General features: G+C 35.2%; 1 protein-coding gene across 3 annotated transcripts in view; it reads right to left on the bottom strand.

Moving 5' to 3' along the window:
- Window positions 1-23,645, bottom strand: part of abr (ABR activator of RhoGEF and GTPase) — a 191,447-nt gene that overhangs the window by 105,995 nt on the left and 61,807 nt on the right. For 2 of the 3 annotated variants that reach the window (XM_051109096.1, XM_051109097.1), the window contains exons 2-3: window positions 16,678-16,856; window positions 3,770-3,868 (exon numbers count right to left, since the gene is read on the bottom strand). In XM_051109096.1, coding sequence (XP_050965053.1) covers window positions 3,770-3,868; window positions 16,678-16,856 — 278 coding nt within the window. Of the gene's footprint in view, window positions 1-3,769; window positions 3,869-9,514; window positions 9,904-16,677; window positions 16,857-23,645 lie in introns of those variants that run through there. The other variant, XM_051109098.1, reaches the window with a different exon arrangement.

Raw genomic sequence — 23,645 nt, 5'->3', positions numbered from 1 at the left:
TCCCAAAAGAGAAAAACTTACACAAATTTTCATTTCTATTGTAATATAATGTTAAAAAGATTGAGTCATTCATGCTCAGTTCAGTTCCGTACACACTGCGTAGAGTCTGTAAATGTGTTTTTTATTACCTGTATTTTTCAGGGAGTTAATGTGGTTGTCGAATGCGGTTGTCACTCCCACATTTTAGTGAAACGTGTGTACAGAAAGCGATTAAGGAGTAAAAGGAGAACTGACAACCGAATTTAGCTGGTGTGTATATGTGCCAGTGTCACCAAAAGCTGCAGTTATTTGATCAAAAATGCAGTCATATTTTAACATTTATATAAAAAAATGTATATAATTTTTATATAATTTATATAAAAATGGGGTTAAATTTAATTTACTCCTGTGATAGCAAAGCTGAATCTTCAGCAGCCATTACTCTAGACTTCAGTGTCACATGATCTTTCAGAAATTTTAATATTCTGATTTGGTGTTTAAGAAACACCAATTTCTCATTATTGTCAGTGTTGAAAGTTGCTTAATACTTTTTGCAGAAACCAGGATTCTTTGATGAATTAAAAATTCAAAAGAACGATTTATTTGAAATAGAAATCTTTTATAACATTATACATGTCTATACTGTTACTTTGGATAAATATAATAAACAAAAGTATATTACTTTCTTTCAAAAACAAATAAACAAAAAAATTCCATACTAACCCCCCAAAAAACCCAAAGTGCACATTTGTCATAGAAGTCAATATAGTCATTTTTAGGACTACACTATCATATACATAGACCAGAAATGACACACTAAAAGCCACAAAACACCACATGGTCTTTAACTGAGCTTTAGGACAAATGAGTCATGTTTTAAGTAAAACAACACAAGGAAGTCTAAAATAATCCACTACTGCTGAAGCAGCATCTCTTGGACCCTTTTGGTTAACTTTTGGTTACAGTTAATCTAAAGCAGCAAATAGCACCAATTTCAGGAATCATCACCCTGAGGGTATCTAGAGTTAAATGTGTCACTCAGTAACAGCGTGTTTAATGAAATTCCCTGACCTGGAGTCAGACCGTTGACCACATACGCAACCTCTCACAGTTTGCAGTCTGAACACTGTATGATCTTTACTACTGTGGTAGTCACCGAATTCCATCCTTTACCAGAAGAGAAGGATTTAATTACAAACTCTTCTGGAAGCTCTTCTGTGAGCTAACTTCATTAATTTGTACACTACCTGTCAAAGGCGTTTGACCCTGAATTTGATATAGAGAAAGACCTGTTCACACCAGGACAAATAATTGAAATCTGCTAAAATTTGGTGTGATAAACATTGTACTTCAGCTCTACTGTCATAATTTAGTCACGCTCATGTCATTCCAAACCCTTACAACGTTCATTCATCTCTGGAACACAAATGAAGGATTCCTTAATTTGTTTAATTAAGGTACATGTAAGACTTTTTAAAGATGTTTTTAAGACCAAAGAAAATTCAAAAAGCATGGATTAACTGCAAAAATCATGCTTAACATAAAAATCTACATAATTCAAAACAAGTGTTAGTTGTTCTTGTTTTAAGCATAAGACTTTATATCTTTATTTTGCATCTCCAGTGAATTTATCTTGATTTAAGGATGTTTAGATATTTGTACTGGAAGACAAAACAAAAACACTGAGGAAGATATTAATTCTTAGCCATGTAAGCAACATTTAATGCAGTGACTTTATAATTTAGGATTTTCAGCTTCAATGCAATGATATTTTAAGGCCTTAATTTGTTGAAGGGTCATTTAAAGGTCCACTGAAGTGCTTTGAAACACACCACGTTATTCTATGCGTTAACATAATTTTAACTGAAACAGGAAGACAGGGTGGGACATATCAAGCAGCCCTGTCCCATTTTTAAAATAGCCAGTAGTGTTTTGTTTATATCACACCTTCGGCCAGAGCTGTTGAGCTGGGTAAAGCAACATTTGGCAGCGTATGACAGCCACAATCTCATCCATATCGCTATGCTATATATAATTCTGTGTAGAATTCAAATGGGTCCCATACGTTTTGTGGTCTGCGCTGACTCACCCACAGTATCCGCTACGTGCCATCTAGTCTCTGGACCAAAGCAGACTGTGTTCGCGCTAAGGTGATTCAGGTGACACAAAGTGAAACCAGACTTCATTTGACCCAACAGAATGCATTTACATTGTCTGAATCGTTCCTATCCCTTATATAGTGCACTACGTGCCACTTACCGTACAGAAAACACTAATTCTGTGAACAAGTGACCAATTTCAGCTGCAGCTTCAGCATCTATTTAAAGTGTAGGGGGTGGGACGCTTAGGATTCTAGAGAGCATTTGATTGGACAGAAAGTTTGATGAAAAGCTAAAGTGCTAAAATACTTGATCCATATTGGCGAAAGTGAGACAATATGTTTAACGTTTTTAATGTTTTTATCTTTTAAATGGAAATTTTGTCACTGTTTTGAAACACACTAGCTTACTGACAACCTTAAAGCTAACATATTCATACTAAAAGCCAAAAAATTCAATCCTTTCTAAGAGCCACAGAAACTCTGATCATACATTCATGTGTTATTTCATGAGTTTTGATGAACTTCTGAACAGTGGTGTAAAAGTAAATCTTTGACAGATAAAGTTTTGGAAGTGCACTTGGCTATTCCGTGGAGTGGTCTCTATCAAAAAACACATTACTGGATATTGACAATCTTATCAGCAGTGCCAGACATCCGACGTCAGCAAGACAGAAATCATGTTCCCCTCAGTCATTTCAAGAAATGATTGGAGAAGATGAATAAATGTGTGCTTGCCCATTTATAAATCCGCTCAGCCACAGTATTCATAGCTATGTTCCTTGCGGGTCCAAAGTGCTGAGTAATGTTTGGACGGGAAGTGTGCAGCAGAGAGCAGAAGTATATAAAGACCCAAGTCCACTTTAACTTAACTCATCAGCAGGTTTACTTAAACTCAGACAGGAGATATCCAGGTGCTCCTTAAAAGACTGTAACAGCAGGTGGCACAGTGTGTGTCTGGCATAATTAGCACACTAAAAAAATACTCACAGTGGATTTCAGTGGTTACTAGTTTGTTTTGTTTAATACCTGGAGAGAGGAAGCCTTTGTTCATCTCAGGGGTTTATTTTAGTTTTTTGCTCTGCGTTTGCTCTTATCAGTCTCAATGAATGATCTAGAAATCCCATTCTGATTCAGCTTCCATTAGACCATGATTAGAAATAATGGCAAAGCAAGATAATACTGCTTTGACCGCTGTGATACATTATTGCACAGAATGAATGCACTGAACAACAGTTTAAAAAAAAAGACTGGCAGGAAATGACACGTTCAAACAGAGGAACAAAGTACTGGTAGACATTAGATTTCAGCATTTTCTATAAATAGTGTACGCATGCTCTTTACGCTGCACTCTAAGCAGCCATATTGAGGAAAACCTGCTTTTTCCCATTTTTTTTTTTAAAAAAATAAAATATAAGAGTGAATTTATTCTAAACAAACACTTAAATCCAATCAAACCGGGGTTATTTGGATTAAAAGCATAGTCTTAAAGTAGTACAAACTGCAAGGGGCATTGTTTTGGAAGTATAAAATAAAATAAGACAAACGGCCTGTTTACCTCAAATACTGGTATTCAGCATTCTAACACTCCACACACACTCCACATAGTGTCACACAGATCAGGACTGTGAAGTTCCCACATCAGGTTTCTTATGAAGTGTGAGTGACGACATTTGTGGCAATGGTACTCACCAGCAGCAACGCCTCCAGCTGGTTAATATAGATCTCTTCACTGGCCAGAAAACCAGACAGAACCAGTTTCTTCATCTCCAGACCTTTCTCAATGTCTCCCTGAAACACAAAATTACATAAAATACAGAAGAATCAGATAACACATCGCACTATTGACAACGGACTTTTCTGCTGAAAAATTTTCGCTAAAAATCTAATGTGACCTCAACAATAGATTAAAAAGGTCTAGGTAAAAAATACAGATTTCTCGATTTTAACTGATTCTCATTTTCATGAAACTATATCGATTCTTAATTCCCAAGAACCGATTAGTCGAGCCTGTTTTAAGTTAATGAACGTAACGTAGTGCACCTCCCATCCAATAAATCGTAATAAGCTTTGTGCTTTGTTACTTTTGATATGAAACAAAGTCTCAGATTTCAAATTCAGTCTATTTTATTACAGTATTCAAACTTTAAATGTTGTTTTTTATTGCTGTTTAATGTTGAGAGACAGATCTCTGTGGCGCCGCCAAATCTGTATCTTGTCTCATGTAATCAGTGTTTCAACCAATTGAGACGTCAGTACAACAGCTTGTTAACAATATCCGGTAACGTCACATTTACTTTAGAAAAAAACATATTTGGTGACCAAAAACTCATTAGTCAGCTAGAAAAATTAACTTTAGAGAAGGGTATCTCGCTAAATATATGCACCATATAATATCTTCATTAGGACTGCAAAACAATTAATCGCAAGTAATCACATTCAAAATAAAAGTTTATGTTTACATACTATATGTGTGTGTACTGTATATTTATTATGTATATAAATACACACACATATATGTACATACTGTTTTTAAAAACAAAATATTTGTATGTATATATATTTATAGTTGTATATCATTTATATTATATATAAATGTAAATATTTTATATATAATATTTTTCCTTAATATATACATGTGTGTCTATTTATATATGCATAATAAATATACACAGTACACACACATATAGTAAGTAAACATAAAACTTTTATTTTGAATACGATTCATCGTGATTAATCGTTTTGCAGCCCTAATACTCATTATAATTTTTACCGTTCTTCAATGTTTAGTTTGTTTAAATAAACAGCCACTATTTAAATGTTTAAAAAAATGAATTAAAGTAGAAATATAATTAAATTGTAACTTTATAATTATAAAAAAACTGAGTGTAATGTAAGCATTTGTATACAAATCAGTTCATTTTAACCATCAGTATTATAGTAATGTATAGGACCTGATTCTTATTTGTATTTTACAGCATTAGTTTGCAGATTGCAGAGATTTTTTCATGTACTGCACTTGATATTTATCCAAAATAATCAATATCGAATTACCAGCTTGTGAATCAGAATCAAATCGTGAAATTTATGTCAAAACCCAGTTGAGAAATATGCTAAATAAGCGAATGAGCACCACCTGTAGGTATTAAATCCTGTGTTCAGCTTCACTGTACAATCTACAGTACTAGTCTGCTCTTTCTTTCTCCCTTTGGTGTGAAATTGCTCAGGTACAGACACACCCTGTGAATTCACCCATCCAGGTACAGAGTTCAAACTGTGTGTGTGTGTTCAAACAAAGGCACAGACATGCTATCTAGACCCAGCCATTTGAACAAACACGATTCACTTTGGAAGCCTTTAAGTGTAATCTGACTTTCAAATGTCTGCTTCAATGTTTTTAAGCTCCAAAAAGCATTTAACCCAAGTCCCTCCCTTTGAACTTTCCATTTACAACAGCTCTTGCTTTAGTACATGACTTCATAAAACTATTTTAGAACAATTACTGTATGTGTAAATTCTCCCAACATGTCTGTCCTCCAAAACCACCACAAATAAATGAGGATAAATCAAAACCTGGGTCTGTTCAAAACCCCATGAAAGTTGATTACATAAAGGAATAAACAGCAGTTCTATCTGAAAAGACAGGAAGTACCACCCTTATGACTAACTACATCTGAAGAGAGCAGCCAAATATACCCGCCATTGGCCTTATAATTCACTGACAAACACTCCTTTGTCCAGAGCACCAGTGGATTTATTCTGTGACGCTCTGCAAAGGAAAAAATTTAAAAGGGAAAATAGAAACAACTTGCTAACACTGATACCTACGTTAAGAACTTCTGGTGAGAATAAAAAGGAATTACATTTGAAACAGGTTGTGAAAACACTCAAAAACCCCTTGAAAGTCACAGCTCACCTGAAAATAATTCATTTTATTTAATTCATTATTTATTCAATCTGATGTCATTCCAAACCTGAATGACTTTCTTTCTACTGTGGAAAAATAAATATAGGTTGATATTTTGAAGAAATGTTGGTTACCAAATAGTTTTGGTAACCACTGAATTTCATTGTAGGGCCTAGAAAAAAAAAAAAAAAAAAAGAAGAAATGCAGACATTTTGGATAATTGTTTATGTTTTGCAGAAGAATGTCATACCACATGAGGGTGAGTAAATGATGACAGAATTTTTATTTTCTTGTAAACTAGCCCTGTCATTATGATATAATATATCATTAGATATAATAATAACTATGAATCTAATGCAATGATATTTATTTCGAATTAGAGCGATCTAAAGTAATGTGTTGAGCTGCAGACTGCAAGTATCACAGGCTTTTATTTAATGAATAGCTGTGACTTCTAGTTCAACGCCCAGTGCTGATAGCGATATCATTATTCCTTATCAAGATATTGATAAGGAATAATGACATAGGAAGAAAATTATTTATAAACACAGTTACTGTCATTTGTGAGAGACAGAGAAAAGGGCAAACAGAAGAGGAAGTTACTGAGACTGAAGTTTTGTAGACTGTCTAAACGGATAATGTACTGCCAAATTTAAAAAACTGAAATAGATTTCTAATTGTTTTTATGTTCTATATTAAGTCTTTATTCATGAATATCCATGTTGGACTGATGTGAGTGCGGAAAAGTTAGTTTAGTCACTTATTTTCCACTTGAAAATAGAAAAATGGTTGTAAAAGTATTTGCAAGCCTCATTTTCATCTGTGCCAAAATCATGTTTTCAACTAAACACATTAAAGTATCAAAGTGGTTATTGGCTATTGCACATGCTCTTCACATGTTGAGCTGTGGTGCTTACATAGTTTATACAGGTTTGAGTTTCCAAGAAATTATGTTTTTTCAGGATTTTTCTCCTTATAGTGGACTTCAGTGGTGCCCACGAGTTTGAACTTCCAAAATACAGTTTCAATGTAGCTTCAAAGGACTCTAAATGATCCCAGCCGAGAAAGAAGTGTCTTATCTAGCAAATGCTCGTCTTGCCTAGTTCTGCCTAGAACTCTGTGTATTCCGGTTCAAGACAGTTGCACTCTTAAAAATAAAGCTGCTTTAAAAGGTTTTTCACAGCGATGCCATAGAGGAACCATTTTTGGTTCCACAAAGAACCATTCAGTCAAAGGTTTTTTTAAAGAACCATTTCTTTTTTACCCTTTTATAATCTGAAGAACCTTCTTTCACCACAAAGAACCTTTGTAAAACAGAAAGGCTCTTCAGATGTTTAAGGTTCTTTATGGAACCATTTAGACAAAAAAGGTTCTTCTATGACATCGTGAAGCACCTTTATTTTTAAGAGAGCAGGGTATGTCGAAAAACTCCCATCTCATTTTCTTCAGCTGGAGTTTTTCGACATACCCTAACTGTTCAACTTTCTTGGCTGGGATCGTTAGAGCCCTTTGAATCTGCATTTAAAGTGCATTTTGGAAGTTCAAACTCACGGGCACCATTGAAATCCACTATATGGACAGAAATCCTGAAATGATTTCCTCAAAAAACAATTTCTTTAAGACATGAACATCTTGGATGACAAGGGGGTGAGTACATTACTTGAAAAGTTTGTTCTGGAAGTGGACTTCTCTTTTAAACCCCCAAATTTAGGAATCTTATTAGCAGTGAAGGTCACACTTTATTTTCAGGTCCAGTTCTCGCTATTAAAAAACCATTAACTCTGGCTTTTGCCTCAATAAACTCCTAATTCGTTGCTTATTAATAGTTAATAAGGTAGTTGTTAAGTTCAGGTATTGGGTAGGATTAGAGATGTAGAATATGGTCATGCAGAATATGTGCTTTATAAGTACTAATAAACAGCCAATATGTCAATAATAGGCAGCCTAATGAATAACTAGTTAATAGTGAAAATTGTTCCCTATATTAAAGTGTTACCGCAATGAACTGATGAACTATTTTGGCCCGCCAAAAACAAGCTAATAGAAAGCTAATTTTAAAGTGTCAGTTTCGATTTTCACTTTCTATTCCAGACAAGAATATTAATTTCGGTGAATCCATATTTATTAGTGGTGCTTGCTTGCATTTCAAATCCCTGAAGACAACTGTTAAACTTTGTGCTATGGACAAAAAAAGCCTTGGTTTGATACACTCAAGGGAAAACCCAAGTCATTTTTTAAGAAAGAAATAATAGATATATTAATATTAAAATATATTATATTAATGCATTCAAAGTGACATTTATATTACAAAAGATTTATATTCCAACTAATTTTGATTCATAATGCTGAAATAAAAATGGATCATGTGACACATTACTGGAGTAATGATGCTGAAAATTCAGCTTTGCATCAAAGGAATAAATTACATTTTAAAATATATTAAAATAGAAAAAATATACTTTTAACTGTAGTAATATTTCACAATAGTAGTTTTTTTTAACAAATGAATGCAGTCTATAAATGTTAGCTTTTAAGACTTAAAAAAAAAAAACACAATCTAAACTTCACATTTTTCTGACCAGTCACATTTTCTTGTCAAAAGTCTAAACAAAAAACAGAACATGTGCTGCTCAACAGTCTCTTTCCCTTTTCACAAGCCTTCTTTTTCCATCTTTTGTGTACACAGACAACAGTAACTCAAACTCAGATGGTTCAGGTCAGTCCTTAGGAAGAGCTCTGAACTCTCTAACTAAACTAAACCATTTTAGAACATTGTGTTAAACAAAATCTGTGACCATGCACCCAATGCATTCTAGGAGAAAATGTAAGTCTAGCCAAACTAATGAAACTTCTATCATGATTTACTTACACTCATGTCATTAAAACCCCATATGATGTTCTTATTCCCTTTAAAAACAAATGAAGATGTTTTGGAGAAAATGAAGCATGTTCACCAATGCTTTTTTTCACATAACCTCCAAAGATGAAAGTCATTCAGCTTTGGAACGACATGAGGGTGAATTAATAAAGAATTTTCATTTCAGGGTAACTGTCCCTTTAAGAGAATATTGTGCTAATGACAGCTACATTGTGAAGTCATTGCTGGTGGAGTCTAAGTCAACATGGGCAACGTGACTCTTCATGCTCCTATAGAGATGCTAAACATCCCAAATCAAACAAATGTTAAATGCAGTGCCAAAGAGTCCAAATCACAGCAACAGTTGGTGAACAACGGTTTGTATTTGTGTAAAAACTGTCCTGGTTTCTGCCCTTATCTAAATGATTTCTGTCTCACCAAGTGTGTCAGAGCAGGATAAGGATCATTAGGAGACCATTTACAAACTCGGTTGCTACATATGACTGGTACGAAGCACAAAAGTCACACAAACTCAAGGAACTGAACAAACACTAGCGCCACGTCGCAAAAAGGTTTAATACTTTCCACCTCACTATATTTAGCCATTGAAACCTCCGTCAGCAAGCCAGCAGAGGAAGAGAGAAGTGCTGCTCAGTCTGACTTTCTCTCTCACCTTGAACGTCCTGAAGTCCACTGGCGTGTATGGACAGTCCATGTCCATCTCATTGTCAAACACATCTTCATCCTCCAGAACTTTGTCCAGAAAACCCAACACCTCCTCCTCATCCTCCTCCATGCTGACCGCCGATCCCTCTCTCTCCTCTCCCTCCGTTTCGCTCGCTGCTTGCCTTGCTTTCAAGTTTTGACAAGCCGCCTGTGACACATTGGTGCCTTTGCTGGAAATCTACTACTTCTGTCCACAGAAGGGTTTTTTCTTTCTTTCTGTCTTTCTCTCTGGAACGGTAACGTGTCCTCCCTCTCACACAAACACAGAAACAGCCACTTGCTTCCTCTCTCTCGTATACACACACACTTCAACCTCGAATGGCCCGCCTCTGCACTTACACACACACACACCACAGAGCTGGCGTCCCTCCCCCTTGACTGCGGTTCTGTCTTCCTGGTGTGTGTCAATTCCGGGTGCCCTGGGTTAAAAGACTGTCCACCATTTTCCTTTCTGGCCTTAACAGGTCTTTTTCTTAGCTTCTTGCTTTCTTTGGTTGTTCCTGTTGAATTTTTAAGCAACTTAAATCTGAATGAGTTTAATAGCAGGTTTAATCATTGAGACAATGGTTCTCAAGCTGTCTTCACACAGTAAGACAAAAACAGAGGACCATAACACCCCAAATCTGGGCACAGCAACCAAAAAGCATAAAGTAGCTGAAATAAACAACACTGCTAATTTTAGCTAATAAAATGTATGGTCACACTTTATTTTAAGGTCCAGTTCTCGCTATTAACAAACCATTGACTACAACTTTTGCCTCAGTAATTCGTTGCTTATTAATAGTTAATAAGGTAGTTGTTAAGTTAGGTATTGGGTAGGATTAGGGATGTAGAATATGGTCATGCAGAATACGTGCTTTATAAGTACTAATAAACAGCCAATATGTTAATAATAGATATGCTAATAAGCAACTAGTAAATAGTGAGAATTGATCCCTATACTAAAGTGCTACCAAATGTATATATAATTTACATACTTATGCACTATTCTGTGCTATTTTGTAGAATAAATAGAGTGAATAGGGTGCTCACACTGAAAATTCCAACAAAAATTCACTTCAAATACCTGGATGATGCACTTATTAAAAAAAAAAAAAAATGTGGCTTATGTGGCTATCAGACTACAAAAGCGTACATAGTGCCTTGCTTAAAGGAGAAGTTCACTTCCAGAACAAAAATGTACAGATAATTTACTCACCCTCTTGTCATCCAAAATGTTCATGTCTTTCTTTCTTCAGGAGTAAAGAAATTATGTTATTTTTTGAGGAAAGCATTTCAGGATTGCTCTTCATATAGTGGACTTCTATGGTGCCCCTGAGTTCGAACTTCCAAAATGCAGTTTAAATGCAGCTTCAAAGGGCTCTAAAAGATACCAGCCGAGGAAGAAGGGTCTTATCTATCGAAACGAGCGGTTATTTTGTAAAAAATGGGCAGTTTATATAATTTTTAACCTCAAATGCTTGTCTTTTCTAGCTCTGCGTGAACTCCCATCTCATTTTCTTCTCCAACTTCAAAATCGTTCTACATTGTTGCAGAAGTACCAATCCAGTGTTTACAAAGTGAACATGCAAAGAAGATAAAACGCCCTTTACAAAAAAAAAAAACAAACAAAAAAAAAAAAAAGGTAAAACAGCGAGGAGATGGGAGTTTTTTGTGTTTGAACTGGAATACACAGAGTTTACACAGAGCTAGACAACACGATTTGGGGCATTTGGGGCTAAAAAGTATTTAAACGCCAACTGCCGCCAATCGCTGTTGGTCATTGTCCTGCAGGCGACCCGAGTTCGAATCCCAGCTCGTGGACCTTTCCCGATCCCACCCCCTTCTCTCTCTCCCTCTTCACTTCCTGTCCAACTACATTGTCCTATCTAAATAAAGGCATAAAAACGCCAAAAATAAATCTTCAAAAAAAAAGAACATAACCAATCATTTGGCTGGGATCGTTTAGAGCCCTTTGAAGCTGCATTTAAACTGCATTTTGGAAGTTCAAACTCAGGAGCACCAATGAAGTCCATTATATGGAGAGAATTATATGGCTCTTCCAAGCTTTATAATGGCAGTGAATGGGTGTTTTTGAAGAGGAGATTTCAAAGCAAAATAAAGCGCATAAATCTATCTTTCTTCAGGAGTAAAGAAATTATGTTATTTTTGGAATGTGGAATATATGTGGAATATAAAAAGTATTCCACATGGCACTGGGGGTTAATAAAGGCCTTCTGAAGAAAACTGATGCATGTGTTTAAGAAAAACGTCCATATTTAAACCATTATAAACTGTAAAAATGTCAGCATATAAGCCAAGAGGAGATTGGTTTTCCTTTTGCTGTAAACAAAACTTCATTTTCACAAGATTAGAATATTCTCCCTGGATCTTATACTATGCCTACGTCCTACGTCATCTGCTGGAACGCCACTCTCGTGAACACGTGTACGTCATTTTACAGAAGCTGAATATTACAGTTTTTAAAAAGATTTAAATATGGATGTTTTTCTTACACAAATGCATCAGTTTGCTTCAAAAGGCCTTTATTAACCCCCCTGAGCTGTGTGGAGCACTTTTTATGATAGATGGCTACACTTCATTGGACTTCTATTGGACTATTGAAATTCAACAGCCATTCCCTGCCATTATAAAGCTTGGAAGAGACAGGACACTTTTTAATAAAACTCTGATTGCATTCGTCTGAAAGAAGAAAGTCATATACACTTAGGATGGCTTGAGGATGAGTAAATCATGGGGTAAGTTTCATTTTTGGGTGAACTTTCCCTTTAAGAATCAAGGGTATGTCAACTTTTGAACATGGTCATTTGTTTTGCGTTCATTTGGAAAAGAATGAAGTTTCCTATGCTCGTTCAGGCTGCATAATATTGTGAAATATTATTACAATTTAAATAATAATAATAATATAATAATAATAACTGCTTTCTATTTGAATATATTTTAAATGTAGTTTCTTTCTCTGATCAAATCCAAAATTTTTAGCATCATTACTCTAGTCTTGAGTGTCACATGATCCTTAAAAAAAAGTAATATATTAGTATATATATATATATATATATATAGTATATATTTCTAGATATAATTGATATTATACCTAAATATTTTTAATATATAAACATAACAAACATATTTCTCTTAAATGTCTACATGCAAGTGCATGTATTTTTTATACATACACACATATACTTTGTAAACAAACTTATTCCAGATGCAATTAATTGTGATTAATCGTTTGACAGCAGTACTGATAATTAAATATTTCTTCATCAGGGCAATTCTAAACAACAATACAGCATAACAATGAATCCTAGACATACCCTCCTTTAACAGATATCAAGCTCTCCTGTACTCTTGTAATAACACTCAACACATCGATGAAATATGCTCTCAAATCACATTACAGTCATCAACACTTAAGATAAGCTGGTATTATAGATTTGTTCATTTAATAAAGTTAAAACTCTTGATCCTTTATTAGGTGTGCCTGCAGTGCACACACAACTTTTGTAATTGAGTGTGTGAGAAGAAATTTGTCCACAAAAAAACCTCCACCCATACTTCTGACTGATCACACCCACACACATCACACGTATGATGTCAAGTTCTTCTTTAACCTTCCTGTCAATTTATAATCATGATCATGGGATTACCATAGTACATGTGAAATATTAATGGTAATCCTTGAATAGAAGTCAATGAGGAATCCCTGATGATGCTCATCGAGTGTTTAAAAGAGAAACTAGAACAGAGTGACGCGACAGAAGATGGCATAAAAGTTCACTGTCCCAGGCTTCTCTTTTTCTCACAGACCTTCAATACACTGCCTGACACAACATTAACCACCAGCGGGAACTGATATAAATGAACGACACACCAGTTGATCTCTCATTCATTTGATGTAGTGAGGTGAGTGAAGAGCGGAAATCCCTCTGCTCTGTAAGAACAGCACTGATGTCAGAGGTGGTGATATATAGTCTCCATGCAGCCGTTATATAAGGCTCTCAGAGCCCCTCACAGCACTGCCCACACGATCAGAACCTCTGAGAGGCTCTAATGAAAGCAAGAGAGGAGGCAGAGAAAACACACGGCACATTTCTCATACGCAAATTGCCTGTTTGCTTCTCCACGCTTGACTTTATCTGCAGTCAAGCGTCAAGAGGGGTATAAATAGGGGCAGGTGACTGTTTTTTTCTATATACCGTACTTACAAACATTTAATGAGGCATGCTAGAGTAAATATAAGGTTATAAGGGTGAAAGATACGTCCAGTTCAATCATATTCAAAGAAATGCATAGAAGAGCTTGATGATTGAAAAAAGGGTGTTTCCTTTATGGTGTGGAACTTAAACCCCACCCCCCCGGTTACAGCTGCTATCTTTGCCAGCTTTCGTTGCAACAAAACGAAACAAAGAACAAAACACACCGCAAAAAAAACAAACAAAAAAAACAAATAAAAAAATAAAAAATAAAAACAATACAAAATAGAACTTGGATTAATCACACATACATAATAAAACTAAGGTCTGCATTATGCCATTCAAAAATTGTTGCCTGGCTGGATAAAAAACTAATAAATATTATTAAAAAAATAATTAGTATTATTATCATAAATATTATTGATATTTTATTTCTTATAAAGATTATTAATATATGTTTCAATATTTTCCAATATAAATTTGTTTCATTACAATGTAAAATAAATTTTTAAACTTATTTTCTAAAATAAAACTAAAGGATCTATCATCATTTTTCATCATCGTTTTTGAATGTCTTTTACATAAAAGTATGTCTATCCAATCTATTTTTCATCATCCAAACTATTCTCACATACATGCACATACATACATATATACACTGCTGTACAAAAGTTTGGGATCAGTAAGACTTTTAATGTTTTTTAAAGAGGTATCTTGTGCTCATCAAAGTTATATTTATTTGATCAAAAATACAGATAAAAATAGTAATATTATGAGATATTATTGCAATTGAAAACAGTTTTCTATTTAAATATACTTAAAAATATAATTTCTTTGATGCAAAGCTAATTTTTCATTAGCCATTAGTCCAGTCTTCAGTGTCACACCATCCAATAGAAATTGTTGATTTATTATCAATGTTGGAAAAAGTTCTGCTGATTAATATATATTTTTTGGAACCTGATACTTTTTTCAAGATTCTTAGATGAATAAAAAGTTTAAAAGAACAGCATTTATTCAAAACAGTCTTTGCTATCACTTTTTTATCAATTTAACACACCCTTGCTGAATAAACGTATTAATTTCTTAGAGAAAGAAAGAAAAAAAATCACTGAGCCCAAACTTTGAACGGTAGTGTATACTGTTACATACAATACATACTGTTTCCAACATTGATAATAAATCAGCATATTAGGTTGATTTCTGAAGGATCATGTGACACTGAAGACTGGAGTAATGATGCTGAAAATTCAGCTTTGCATTACAGGAATAAATTCAAATTTAAAATATATTAAAAAAGAAAACCTCTATTTTAAATTGCAATAGTATTTCAGAACATAGCAGTTTTTTCTGTATTTTTATCAAATAGACACAGCCTTGAAGAGCAGAGAAGACAATAATGTAAGAAAAAAATTTTACTGATCCCAAACTTTTGAACGGCAGTGTACGTACATATAAAATTCAGTTTTCGGACACAGTCCGAGTCTCTCAGCAACTGAGCATAACTACAAAGGCACAAACACTAAGGATGCACTTCATCTGCTCTACCACTAGATGGAGATGCTGTTACAAAAGCTTGATCCTGGCCACACACCTCACTATCAATTTCAACATTTCAACACTAATTGCCTGTGTCACATAATGGAAATAGTCATGCATGTTCATAATGGGCGTAAACACATGTGACAAACACATACACCTCAACGTCAATTTAATCTCTGAGCTGCACATTATAAATGGCCAAATGATGTGATGCGTCATGACACTTCATTGTGTAGAAATAACTATTCCATTACCATTTGACAGAAATCTATTTGAATATTTAACCTTCTGACTGGAAATTGTGCTTGTGTTGTCATTTTGTAAAATAAATGACAGTTGGTTTGGTATTTTAACCATCATTGTTATCTAAACGTTTTTGTCAGCCAAACCCCTGAGATTTTTAATTAACATTTTAGCCATTTAAAAACACATTTACGCTTATCTGATATTTACGATCACATGACATGCAGGTAAACAAAACTGAGCATTTGATTTATGTTCATTTTACATTGTTATGATTGAATTCATCAACTCACGAAAACCTGTCAAGCTCCCTCTGAATCCTCGTTTGAGAAACCCTGATCTAATGCAATGACATTTAGACTTCAGAGTCCAAATAATTTGAGTGGTAATTTAGTTTTAATAAGCACACATTGCTTTTATGCAGGAAAGCTCCACGGGTTCTTATTGTTTTGGCATTAGAGCACTGCATTGTGCTCAGTATGCTGAGACACACCAGGTGAGAATGAACTCAAAAAAGCGTTATTACACTGCCTGCAGCTATGAAAGTGATCTGGCCAAACAACCACACCGTTATTAGTCATGTCAATAAAGCACGCCCAAGTGAAAGTGAAAGCGACAAAGGGAGTGATGCTGACATTTACAACAAAGGCTGGTGAAAACACAGTGAAGTTCCTCAGACCTTCTAGGTCCACCGCAATGTCATGCTTTGTGCAGAATCACTGCTCAAAGATTAAAGGTGAAGTGTCACTATGTTCTCAGCCATTAAAATTTTAACAGAATATATTTTAGACACGCCAACAGATCCCAAACACCATGTTTGTACCCTCTAAAGCTAATCCTAAAAAGTTTGACATGCTTTTAATTTGATGTCATCTCATAACACTACAGACACTTTAACATTCTTTAAATGTTACTTCACCCAAAATAAACATTCTGTCAACATTTACTCATCCTGAGTCATTCTAAACTAGTATAGCTTTCTTTCCTCCATGAAACACAGAAGATATTGTGAAGAATGTCCTGGCCACTCAATAAAATAATAATGAATAGGTTCATGTCAACTGATTGTTTAATAACTGCTTCTTCTAATTCAAAGCGCACACGGAAACATTCAAACATGTGGTCATACCCCAGCCAGGAGCCCTTCTGGTGGCGTGGGTGAGACGGCCTCTCCATCCTGTCCCCGTGCGCAGAGGTGAGGGGACATGGTGGGCGACTCGTCAATGAATGGCATGGTCTCTGAGCCATCCTGAGACTTCCTGTCCTCTGCAGTATCTCCCTCATAGCCATCAGTGTTGTAGTTGAAGTCTGTGGGGGAAAAAAAGAGAGGAGTATAAGATAGAGCTACTATGTAAGGTTAAAGGTGAAGTGTGCTTTCTGCACCACAAGCGTCCACAACAAACACTTCTCTTTCCGGTCATCTTACATTGCCGGTAAACAAGTAGTCATGCCTTAAACTCGCACCACTGTCATATTGGGCCGCTTAAACATTAGCGATGTTGAAAGCACTACAGTGTTTACATTTTTGAGGGCAAGTCAGTCCACAAATGGTGCAATTAGTTGTCAAGAACATGGAGTGTGTTTTAATAGCCGATCTGAAAGTAGAGAAGTGGGCGAAGACTTTGGGTATGACTGACACGATATGTAGGATGTGGAGGGAAGGGTTTGTGGGAAATGAGTGGGCATTTTTAAGATGCAGTAATGCAGTATTACACCGGCTGCTTTGGCTGACCATGCAGTGGGCGAGAAAGTGATTTATCAGCCAATATTAAAGATCTACCTCAGAAACCAGTAGAGAAGTAAAACATTTGAACGGCTAACTAAATATAGCCATTTATTATAGGGTGAGCATACGTCTTCTTTTCCCAAGACGTCTTCTTTTTGGACCTAAAAAAGCCCGTCCGGCTGGGATTTCTAAATTGCCTAAAATGTCCGGGATTCGGCTTTTGCTTTCTACAGTTTCAATTGTGTGCATTTTTGTATTAAAGCCTTGCGCGGGACTGTTCTTTTAATCCCGTTCACGCAAACTAATCTAAAATTATATTCATTCTAACATTGAATATTATTTTCACGCATCAGGGAGTCGCTATCAATATGCAGAGTATTTAAATCGCTTAGGATGCAGCTCATGCTGGATGTAGGGTTGCCAAATCCGCATTTTTTTCACAGAATTGGGCTGATTTTAAACTGTTGCGGCGGGTTGATTATCTCCCGTGGGTTAAAGGTTTGAAATAATGCGGAAACTACATTTGACCGAAATGCTTGTATTAAAACATTTTGCATTGTACCTGTGATAAAACTGTCTTAAATATAAGTTTTATGAAGGATGGCCACTGTGGAAGCCTTTTAGCTGTTTTTATGATCAATCTGCATAACAGTGACTGTAAAATATGTTGTTTAGGTATGGAAATTACTATTTTGAGGTTTGTTATGGGATATGGTCATCAACCCAAAAACCAAATCCCTGTGCGCTCAATACACATTATACACAATAACACACTATAACTAAACTAACTAACTAAAGGGACAGTTCACCCAAAAATATAAAATTCTGCACTAAAACACAATTTTAACAATGTCCTTGCTACCTTTCTATCTATACAGGGTAAGAAAGCTCCTGGATTTCATCAAAAAAATATCTTATTTTGTGTTTTGAAGATGAATGAAGGCCTTTGGTACGACATGAGGGTGAGTAAATTAATGACAGAATTTACATTTTTGGGTGAACTTTTGCTTTAAATAATCATTTCACTAAATGTCTAGAATAAAATTGCAGCCTCACAGGAAAATTAACAGAACCATGTTAGAAAATTAACAGAAGTTAATGTGTATAATATGTATGTTTTCAATACTGTATTAAACCCTGCTAGCCTCTTTTTAAACAGAGTTCAAGCTAACACATTTTGAAACGACAAAGCAATCAGAAATCATTATTTTTTAAAAGTTTGATATGTGAGCTGACACGAACAACAGTGACAAACCATTAGCAAAACCTACAAACTAGCTGACATGCTACCTACATGTTAAGACGCCTGTTTAATACTAAAACATGCTAGAAACATGTTAGCAATGTATTAAAATATGCTAGCTCCATGCTAAAATGCTAACAACAAGCTAAAGCATTCCAGAAACATGCTAAACATATTAGCTTTATGCTAAAACATGTTAGCAATGTGATAAAAAGCATTCTAGAAACACGTTAAACATTTTAGCGACATGCTAGAAATCTGCTAAAAGATCTTTCTCTCTATCTCTCCATCCATTCGTGGCCCATCTACTGTATTGCTCTATATTGCAAACCTTCAAACTTTTAAATTATTTCACTTTCTGTCTAGCCTTTCGTAACCCAACATTAAAGTTTGTTTAACTTTTTTATTTAGTTATTTTGTGATACATGACAGCATTTCACAGAAATTACACTGAAAATAACCCAGAAATATCCCACTTAAACTGAGCTTTTAGAAAACAAAGTGGAGCAAAATTCTGTTAAAGTGTTTACAAGTTGGGCAGCATTCACAGGAGACGTGTCTTCATTAAAATGGAAAATGCAGTGTGTTTGTGTCAAGACACACACACACTCCCACATGGCCAGAGACTGGCACATAAACAAAAGACCCGCTTGACAACCCAACCCCGAGGGGCGGGGCCAGCCCGTCTGTCACCATGGCTGTTACTGTGACGACCAATGATAACCATAAGAGGAACAGACCAATTGTAACTCAACTTGGTTACAATGGCGTGTTCCTTTCCCCTTGAAAACACATTGTGTGTCACATCAAAGTGACACTGGCTGCCACTCAGTACTCAAAGAAGCAGGAAAGCAAACACAATAAGGCATTGTAAAATTGATGTTTGTTTATTTCAAGCCATCGTTCATCTTTCTACTACAAAACAAAGCATTAGTTAGATCTTCTAACTGGTTTATGTCCATGCATGTGAGCATGTTTACACATTAATAGCGTTCGAGAGCGGGGCTGGTCATAAGAGGAAATAACCGTGCCATTTAACTGCTGAACAGAAAATGGGTTGAATGTGGGTCAACCGGCTCTCATATCCGCTTTGCCTACAGCACATTCACACGGGTCAAAATGACCTGCACTGACCAGAGACAATCACTCTCATCATTCATTGCTGCTGCTGCTGCTGCTGATGTGAACTCACAACTCCAATGTGCTACCACACTCACATTCATATTTTATAAAGTTATGATCCACATTTAGGTACTCTGATATGTACTTACATTACCAGTGTTGGGAAGGTTACTTTGTAAAGTTTGTTAGTCATATTATAATTCATTACAGTGTACAAAACAAAATGGCAGCAGCTGACACCAGGCTGACAGAATTAAGAAACTATTAATAAAATTAATATTTTATTAGCTAACCAAATGAAAAGCTTCCACCAAGAAAAACTAGCAAGCGTATAGCGCCGACTTAAGTTAGCCGGGTCAGTCTGTGTTATTAGCTTTTACCAGTTGTTATCGGGGAATAACATACCTTGGAATGTCATGACAGACCAATCAGAATCAAGCATTCCACAGAGCTGTGTAATAATTTAATTTAAAGCACAGCCACCACAAATCCAGACTTAACACCTCTTATTTATTTTGATATCATTCTAAGGGTAAATACAGATTTAAAATCATAACAAGAAATAGTTATGGTAACACTTTATTTTGATAGTCCACTTTAGACATTCTACTAACAGTAAGTAACTTTGCAACTGCATGTCAACTAGTCATTAGAGTATTAGTAGACTGCCTGCTTAATATCTTCTAACACTCTTCTAAACTTTGTCAACTAATTCTACTAACCCTAAACCTAACCTAACAGTCTGCTCTGAGAGTTAGTAGACACATAGCTGCAAATTAATCAGAATTAGTTGACATGTAGTTGCAAAGTTACTTATAGTCAGTACAATGTCTGAAGTGGACTATCAAAATAAAGTGTAACCGGAAAAAAATAATTAATCTTAAACAATAAAGCATAAACCCAAATAAAAAAAAAAAAAAAAAAAAAAAAAAAAACAATTACTGAATTGCTCAGGACCAGTGTCCAATCTATTAAGCAATTTATTAAGAAGTCAGTTAAATCTGTGTGTGGGTGTGTGTGAAAAAATTCAGATGTAACTCCCTTTGTAATCATTAAAATTTCCAAAAGTAACTGTAATTTAATTACACATTTTTTCTCAGCAACTGTGACTAATTACAATTACATTTATTTTGTAATTAAATTACGTAATTCCATTACATGTAACTAGTTACTTCCCAACACTGTATATTACATTTCAAAGATACTGTAAATTGAACCCATAGCCAGTAAACAGTATAAAAAAAAAAAAAAAATTAGATTTTACTTAAAGCAAATAAAGCTTATTTTCATGACAACTAAGCAGTTTTTCCCCTTGCTATCATTAGTATACATAATGGCAGCATTTGCTGGGCTATACCTTTATATGTAAGTCTGTTTCACCCACTGAATTTTTTATTTTTATTTTTTTAAGTAATTACGACTTTTTATCTCACAATTCAGACTTTTTTGTAACTTTTTTTTTTATTGCAAGTTTGCATCTCGCAATTGTAACTTTTTTTTCGTGAGTTTTTATCTTGTAATTCTGACTTTATAACAATTGCGAGTTAAAATTGTGAGATATAAACTTGCAATTCTGAGAACATAATCTTTTTTCCCCTCAAAATTAGGCTTTATACTGTAACTCGCAATTGACCGTTTGCAAAACCCGCCCACCCTTAGTTACTGTTGCCATCTCCGACAAACAATGCCATTCTCACACTACACATGTTCTCACAAAGTGAAAAATGCATAGCGGAGCAAAGACGAAATGAATGAACATCAGAAAATACTTTATTATTTCAACTGCATAAAGACGTCAATACACACCATTTTACAAGTTTAAATCCACCAAAGTTAATTTACTCTCCTGCCTGATTTGATTCAGTGTTTTGATTGGTCAGATCGCCCTGTAAATCAAGCTGTTTGTGGAAGGTCAATTGTGAGTTTATATCACACAGTTCTGAGGAAAAAAATATGAATTACGAGAAAAAAGTCAGAATTGTGAGATATAACTCTCATTTCTGACTTTATTACTCACAGTTTAAAGTTTATATCTCACAATTTTGTAAAAAAAAAACCAAAACAAAAGAAACAAAAACAATAATGAAAATGTTACAATGCATCTATGTTCACGCAAATCATTCATGATCCAGCTTTGCCTACAGCAGAAGTGAGTATAAGGTTTTTGTTATGAATTTATGCAATCACCTTTCCTAATAACCTGCTAGTTAGCAACTTTCGTGGCTAAATTCGCAAAATGCGCCTAAACGCGTTAAATGCGCGTTAAATCACTCCACAGAGAGAAGAGAGGGGAGGGGCGAGCAGAGCTCATTTGCATTTAAAGGAACAATCCATCAAAATGGGTTGATTTTTGTAGAGCTCATTTTGGCAAGGTAAAAATGGTGTTGTTTTACACTACCACTGAGAAGTTTTAACCAAAGTATATTATAAACTTTTCACTAAAGAACCCTAAAGAATCATATCAACTTGTGGAAAATGGGCATCCGATGACCCCTTTAAAGAGATTAACAAAGATCCCACATCATGTGGGGGCAAACTTTAAGCATTTAAGTTAAACAGCATGGGACATTCAGTCTATTATAGTAAATACTCTGATTAGATGAAGTCAAATGGATGCAACTGCCAATATTTAGAGATGTTAAGAAAAAAAAAAAAGCACAGCACTGTACACACACACACACAGTCAGTTATACACATTATATTTGTCTTACTGTGGGGTGAAATGATGGATCGCAGGACGCATGCAGCCTCAAAGAAGAAAGCCATATGAACACTATCCTAAACTTTACAAGGTTCACAGAACACTGCACCAACTACACGTCATTTTATCAGAGGAACAAACACACACGCACACATGCACGCATGACGGATGTAACAAATGGGAAGCTTTGAAGAGGTTTTAATCAAATATATGTAAATACAATTCAAGGTAAACAAGAGGCTGAGTTAGTTCACCAGCCAAATAGACAGGAGCACATTTGTTTGAAACAAAATAATAATAATAATCGCACTTGAATGGTTTAAAATTGCTTTAATGTTTAAACTTGCAAGACTTAAAAAAGACATACTGAGTACTTATTGTCAAGCACTTGGCTGGTTATCATATAGCAGAGTTGGGATGAACCTGATCACATTTTTTACAGTATACTATACTGTTATTAGTTCACTATGGAGAAGTTAAGCAATGGAGTTAAAGGCAAACACATTTTCTAGTGAAAAGGTGAACGTTGCCTGTGGCAGCTAAGATAAGGTGTTGTAAATGGTGCTATGCGTTTATGTTCTTAGTAGCTGCTATTCTGTGGATTCTGGTTTTTATTTTACCTGTCCACAAACGTGTGCTAAAAAAAGGTGCTACAAAAATCCACAGATTTCCTCTAGGCAACATGTGTAAGGTCTTGGAAATGATGAGTGAACATCCTGTTTCTTGAGTGGCTAAAGCGCAACTGTAAAATGTGATTTTAAAGCCATTTTCCAGCAGACAAGGAGAAGTGTTCAGGCGTAAATGGTAAGAGGCCTGTAATAGTTGTTTACTGTCCTGCTTTCCATAATAGCAGCTGGTCAGAAAGGTCAACAGTCCGTTCTTTGAGCTGTGCTGTATGAAAGAGCTGTCTTACCACTGCACAGCCCTGTTAAAACACACCGCATCAACACTGATTACTACCCGAGCCTTTCATGATAGGAATGAAATGAAACACACACATCTGCTTAATGTCACACCATGTTCTCTTTCAAAGACCTCACTAAATAATCTGTATTAAAGCAATAAACTGAAAAATGCCTTGCATTATACATGCATGGTTACCATGATCTAGGAAAATATGGAAAGATCAGGGCTTTTTAAAAAATTGATTTCAGGGAAATATAGATCTAAAATATTTCATACTGCTTGACTAAAACTTGCTTACAAGTCAGAGTGGCTCATTTTAAGTGAGCTGTTTTAAATGAGTCAGGTCCACAAATTATTATGAAGGCCTTATAAGGCAGTTGGTCTGAATCAAAATGATTT

The sequence above is a fragment of the Labeo rohita genome, chromosome 5 (genome assembly GCF_022985175.1).
Source record: "Labeo rohita strain BAU-BD-2019 chromosome 5, IGBB_LRoh.1.0, whole genome shotgun sequence".
Taxonomy (NCBI): Eukaryota; Metazoa; Chordata; class Actinopteri; order Cypriniformes; family Cyprinidae; genus Labeo; species Labeo rohita.
The sequence above is the reverse complement of the archived record's forward strand: the minus strand, read 5'-3'. Positions and strand labels throughout refer to the sequence as shown.